Source organism: Telmatherina bonti (assembly GCF_933228915.1).
Source record: "Telmatherina bonti genome assembly, chromosome: 8".
Lineage (NCBI taxonomy): Eukaryota > Metazoa > Chordata > Actinopteri > Atheriniformes > Telmatherinidae > Telmatherina > Telmatherina bonti.
In genome coordinates, this window is record NC_136626.1 from 6,865,254 (window position 1) to 6,871,675 (window position 6,422).

The window sequence follows — 6,422 nt, forward strand, 5'->3', positions numbered from 1 at the left end:
TTAATGGGTGCATGTGTGTCACAAAGGTACCAACTCAGCTGTGTTTAAATGAAAGAATGAGGAGGTAGGGTGAGCTCTGTGGTGGTAGCATGTTCTCTTGACCACGTATTGCATGTTTATGTGTTTCGTCAGTATGTTGTTTGTTCATTCATTGGATGAACAAGCAGAGTACTTTGTTCGCAGACTGCAGGCTTACTTGTGGTTCCTAGAGTCTCAAAGAGCCGAGCAGGAGGCAGAGCCTTTGGTTATCAGGCCCCTCTCTTATGGAATAAGCTCCCAGTTAGTGTTAGGGAAGCAGACACCCTCCCCACCTTTAAGACTAGGCTGAAGACTTATCTTTTTGATAAGTCCTATAGCTAGGGATGGTTAGCATCCCTTAATTATGCTGCTATAGGTTTAGACTGCTGAGGGACATTTCCTGATACACTGAGCTTCTTTCTCTTTATCTCTCTCTTTTATCCCCCCCCCCCCCCCCCCCATAACAGTGTTGCATCATTAACATGTATGTCTCCTGTCTCAGCAGGTCTCCCTGGCCGGGAGTAGCAGTTCCTGTTGTCTGTTGTCTTTCTGTCCTCTTCCCCCCACACAGCAGAGGCAGATGGCTGCCTGTCCTGAGCCGGGTTCTGCCGGAGGTTTCCTTCCTGTTAAAAGGGAGTTTTTTCCTTCCCACTGTCGCCAGTGTGCTTGCTCAGGATGGGAGATCGAGTTGGAGCCTCCAACTCAATCTGTTGGTTTCCTTATGTAGGTTTTCATTATGTTTTTTTTCTCTGTCTGTAAAGTGTCTTAAGATGGCATTGCCATGATTTAACGCTATAAAAAATAAAGTTGAATTGAATTGAATCTGATCTTGGAAAGAATAAAGGTATCGCTGCTGATACAGAAGTACTTTGGAGTTTACTGGAACGCCCGTCTGGCATGGAGCTCCAAGTTTAGCCCACAGCGGCCCTCAGACAAATTATCTTTTGCCACAACACACAGTTTGGGACAAACACAGCAGTGAATATCAGCCACATTAGGAAACATACATGTTAGGAGGTGGAAGTTCTTGTGTTCAACCCAGAAACCCACCAAGCCAGCTCCTGCTCCAGCTAGAAATAATCACACTCAGTTAAATGATCACATTTCCAGACATATATAAGTTTACGTTGTGTTGACATTTTCTTTTTGCCGTTAGAAGACAGAAATGTAAAATCCCTCTAAATGCAGGTGCAGTGTAAGTTTATTTGCATCTGGTTTGAACAGATATGCAGAAACATCCTTACAGCCTGGGCGTCGTACGCTGGGTTCAACATGAGCGATCGCCTCAGTTTAACAAGTATAACCTTTTTATTTCTCATCCACAGACTTTCTAAAGCACCTGCTTATGTGTGTTGCCTTTGGCAGCTTCTGCCAGCTTCTCTGTGGTATGAATTTGGCTGTCTGGCCAACATGTGGAACCCTGCTGAGTTGCCATGCTTCTTACCACTCAAAGCAGTTTACATTTACAGAAAAAATAAAACAATCTGAAACAAGTTGCATCAATTTGTTTCAAAGAGAAAAATCTTTGTGCACAAAAATAATCATAACAGCTACAGAAAAAAAAAAAAAACTAAGGAAAGCAGTCGATTGTGCACAAGCATGCTTCATTGTTGACAAACCTGTCAACCACAGGTAAACACTGTAAATAAGAAAATAAGACATGAAAGGATGAGTTAACGTTCATAATGTGATAAAAAGAGCAGGCAGGCAATCAGAGCACCATAGGACTGCAGATGAGAGCAGTTCTCCCGTCTGCCACCAGGGGGCAACAGAAGAATCACATGCAGGTGGAGCTAAAGAGTCCTTCATGGCAAGCTAACGGCTATGCTGACATGCTAACATGTTTCAGCCTTAAAGGTCTAGTATGTAGGGAGTAACCTCACGTAAACCCAAACAGGGAAACGTTCGGATTGTCCTTCTGAGCTCCAGAAACAACATGGCAGAGGAGGAAACCCACAGCAGATTTTGCTATGAATTGGCTTGTCAAAAGGTAAAAACACAATTAATAAACAGGTATTCATCCAGTTGTACTCTAAAGAAAAGCTAGTTATGTGTGTTATATGACATCTCTGCCATTGGTGGTCCCAGCAACAATGCTCAACACGGCACAGAAATGATGGTGTTGGGTTAGAAAAAAATGTGATTCAGGGCCAGAATTTCTTGCTCATCATATGATGCAAGTAGCCATTGCCCAGATAGATAAAGGCGTAGCTGTACGTTACAAGCAGTTGGTAATCAGTTAGCTGGAGCTTTAAGCCTGCTATTAAAGCCTAGCTGGTAAGGTGCTTGTTGTATTGTCAGTGCACTACTACTATCAAAGGCAAAACATTAAATAATAGAATTACATTTTTAGAGTCAGCTTTGTTGTTTTAAATGCTGGGTTGAATTGGAGCTTGATGGTGATCTGATTTTTATCCCTGGATTCACATTCACATAAAGTTTACCTCCATTAAAACATTAGTGTGGTTGTTAATGGGGGTACTAGTTAGTTAGGTCACTAAAGGAACACAAACTGGTGTAAATGTTCCAGCTTCCAGGGTCAGTCAGTTTTGTTCAACTGGGCTTCAGTGTTCCAGAAAAACGAGGTAGTCCTGCCTCCAGCGAGTCCTCTGCTTGCTCTACATGATGCTGCACTTCCCCTTCAGCTTGTCAGCTCGTTTCTGTTTCCCTGAGCGCTTTCCGTCGATGCTCAGGCTCATGTCCCTCTTCTTCTCAAGGGCCAGCAGCTCCTGGAAAAGTTCCTTCACATTTGTGTTTGTCTTAGCCGACGTCTCCATGAAGGCACACTTCCAGGTGTTGGCCTGAGCCTCGCCATCCTTCGTCTGCACTTCACGCTGGGCCGTCTCATCGCTCTTGTTCCCAACCAGCATGATGGGAATGGATTCCACGCTGCCTTTTATGGCCAGAACCTGCAGAGCAAAAGAAAAGTCAGAGTTAGGCTGGGTCTACAAGACATGACACGGTAGAGATGGTTCCTTGTGCAAACAAAATTTGGAAACCAAACGTTCAGGAAAAATTTTCTTTGACTGTAACATTCAGTTGCATTTGTGGACAGGTAGACTGATCTCCTTGTTGTGATGCTTTGCTTTTTGTTACCATAGACTGTATATAAAAGATGGACGGAGCCTCCCTGACGTCACCCGTAGGTTTCTGAAGAGCTGAATTGAAGCTGGGTGGGCGGTTCCTACCATCGCCATCGCATGCGCGTTGTCTCGCCCAGAAAATACAAATATGGGCAAAGAGGTGGAGCTGAGAGGGGGGCTGTGAGCGTCATGGTGGATGATTGACATGAGCGAACTCTGAGCTGCCTGTAGCTAAGAGCTAACCGAGCTAACCCGGAGATAACAGGAGCTAACCAGAGGTAATAGAGGTAAGCAGGCTAAAGCTAAGTCACGTTGTTTACCGGCTAAAAACCACGGTTGTTCTACGTTCTTCTTACAAGAAGCGGGAATTCGAAGTTAACAAAGTTAGCTCTGGAGCTAACCTTGCTAACGGGATTTACTCCATGTTCGCCAGTCAGTCAGTTGAGCCAAAAGCGAGTTTGTGTCAGAGCCGTTACCAATTAACTGTCCAGCCTGATTAACAGTAATTCCTGAAGTCACATGCTCGCTGTCTGTTACGAGGATTGAACGGGGTTCTTTCACGGCTCGAGGCTAACGTGGAAAGTTCTTCAGAAGGATGCAGGAACCCCCACAGAGCTCTCAGATCTGTAAATAGTACTTGTCTTGAAGAGATGGTGCAAAGCACGACGTCTGGCCTCAAAGATGTCGTTGAGATGTGGTCTGCAAACTTGAGTTGCTCCCAGTCCAATGTTGAGGTAAGAAGGCTGACTGCTGGTTTAGGGTGTGACTGAGACAGCTCTCCAACCCTGAGGAAGATGATGTTTCTCCTCCCTTGATGTTGGGCTATGGCCGAGCTGCCAGCAGTAGCGACCCTCTCCCAGTGCTTTCAGTCAGCTGCTGAGGATGTGCTCCCAGAGCACAGACAAGTTGGAGAGTCATCCAAGCCCCGGACATGCAGGTTATCTGGGAAGGGCGTTATACACAGCTGGGATGAAGAACTTGATGAGCTGTGGTTCTGCAGACCAGATCTCCGCCCAGGAGACCTTTAAGTAATACCCAGAGCATCAATCCCAAGGCTACAAGCATGAACCAGCTGAGAGTCAACTTCACTGGTCCAGATTTGGTTCAGAGGAATAAAACATCCCACTGTCAGCTGTTTCTACTTCGCTCTGCTGTTTTCTGAAAGAAAAGGGGAGCTGACCTGTTGGTAGATGGGCTTGAGCTCTTCCAATGACTGGTGGCTGGTGATGGAGTAGACCAGGATGAAGGCGTGGCCTTTGGAGATGGACAGGCGCTGCATGGCGGGAAACTGGTGACTTCCTGTTGTGTCAGTGATCTGCAGTGTGCAGACGCTCTTATCACAGCTGATCACCTGAAGAGACAGCCAACAGCGATGGACATGAAGTCAGGAGTTAGCAAGAGGTTCAGGGTGTGAACGGCACGTTTGTTCCTGCAGGTTTATTGATTATTTTTCCATGAAGCTCAGAATTTAAAAAACGCAGTGTAACAAAGACAATACATACAGTCTCTGAGACATTTGGAATCACTTTATGGTACAAATTTTGCTCAAAACCCTGGAGAATACAGTTGGACTTTTGTCTTCTGCCCCTGAATGGACACCAGAAAGCAGGTATAGGATACTAATTTTGACGTATCGCATGGTAATAAATGGTAAATGTCCCTACTTTTTTAGTTGACATTTTGTTTAAGGAACAAATAAAGACTTTAGATAAAAAATTTTAAAAAACTTGGGATGCACCGATACCAAAATCAGTATTGGTATCGGCTCAATACCATTTGTGTGTACTCTTACTTGATATTAATAAAAGTGTACCAATAGCACAACTGATACCCAATACCACACTAGTCAAGCTAGCGCAGATGTGTTTGATGACATGTTTCGGAGGTGTTTTAAAAGAAATAAATGCCTTGAATGTTAAACAGTGACATTTTTTGTTGCACTAAAAGTCAGATCTTTGTTTCAAAACCACACATTTATAGTTGTATTTAGGTCAAATGTGGCTAATCAAAATAAAAGTTGTTGAAATTGTTAGATCTGTAATGTTAATATATTTGTATTGGTGAGGTAACTTCAGAAAGGATGGGTCATTTATTACAACCTAATGAAATCTTACACAGTTATAACAGCAATAATAACCATAGTCACAATAATGTTCACATAAACAGATTTGGTTTCGGCAAATATCAGTATCTGCAGATATTCAAGTTTCAGATATCGGTATCTGATCGTAACTCCCAAAAAGTGGATCGGTGCATCTCTGAAAAGAACTAGCTTATCTTAGCATTTTGTCTTGGGTTGGGTCTTTATAGGTTAAACAGAGATCATTTAAACACCAGGACAAACACAGTCCACTGACCTGTGTGTAGGTGTCCTCCACTGTGGGGATGTAGGTGTCTCTGAAGGTGCCTTTCACAAACCGAAGAACAAGCGAGCTCTTCCCCACCCCGCCGGCTCCAAACACCACCACCCGATAGTCGTTGCTCTGCTCAGGCATCCTGGGAGCTGGAGTCCACCTTCCTCTCTGGATCAATCAGCTGGGAGACAAACATGATGGGATTATTTAACAAGGTCTGCCTGGATAAGAACATGAAGACTTCACTGAACATGAACACCAACAGTACTGGAACTTTATGAACAATTCATTATAAACTTGATCAGATGTTTTTTTCCACAACAACACCTTCATTTACCAGTAAATAACAAGTTCATGTAAATGGATACGTCAACGGACATTTTATCCAATGACATTGAACTAATTGCATGATTTACCAAATAAATTGCAAGACAATACTTTACTGGATCACAGGGTGTCTAAAGGCGGTCAATATTTCCCTGCTCCAACACACCTGGCTTCCATCAAATGGATCCAGCAGACAATGAAGTTCTGCACAATGACTGATTCATTTCAGTCAGGTGTGGTGGAGCAGGGATACATGGAAAACCTGCAGATTGTGGCCCTTGAGGACCGGACCTGGACACCCCAGCTGTATTATCATCATGTTTGCTAAAAAGTTGACAAAAAGGCAACAAAGAGAAACAATTCTGCTTTCGCTCTGGAAATCTAACATTTATGAGCGCTGAGAGCTTTTTGTGCGTCTTTAACCAGAAGCCAGATCGTGATCCCTCCTGAGGATACATATGGACAAGTATTTCAGTAAATATGCAGTCATACATGTTTCTCCGAAGCAAACAGAAATGCATCCCCAGAGAAGGAAATCAGGAAGTCAGATTCGCTTTCTCTCTGCAGCTGCAGTTCTGACATTATTTACTGCACCTGCCAACAGTTTTGTCCCCTCTGAGTTTATTTTCACATTAAATTA

General features: G+C 43.7%; 1 protein-coding gene across 1 annotated transcript; it reads right to left on the reverse strand.

Moving 5' to 3' along the window:
- Positions 1–2,636: 2,636 nt before the first annotated feature.
- LOC306759342 (GTP-binding protein Di-Ras1-like) lies at positions 2,637–5,596 on the reverse strand (the record flags this gene model as incomplete). Its single annotated transcript, XM_079244955.1, has 3 exons — positions 2,637–2,927; positions 4,282–4,452; positions 5,459–5,596. The coding sequence occupies 3 exons, from the start codon at positions 5,594–5,596 to the stop codon at positions 2,637–2,639; spliced, it is 600 nt and encodes a 199-aa protein (XP_079101081.1).
- Positions 5,597–6,422: the final 826 nt, after the last annotated feature.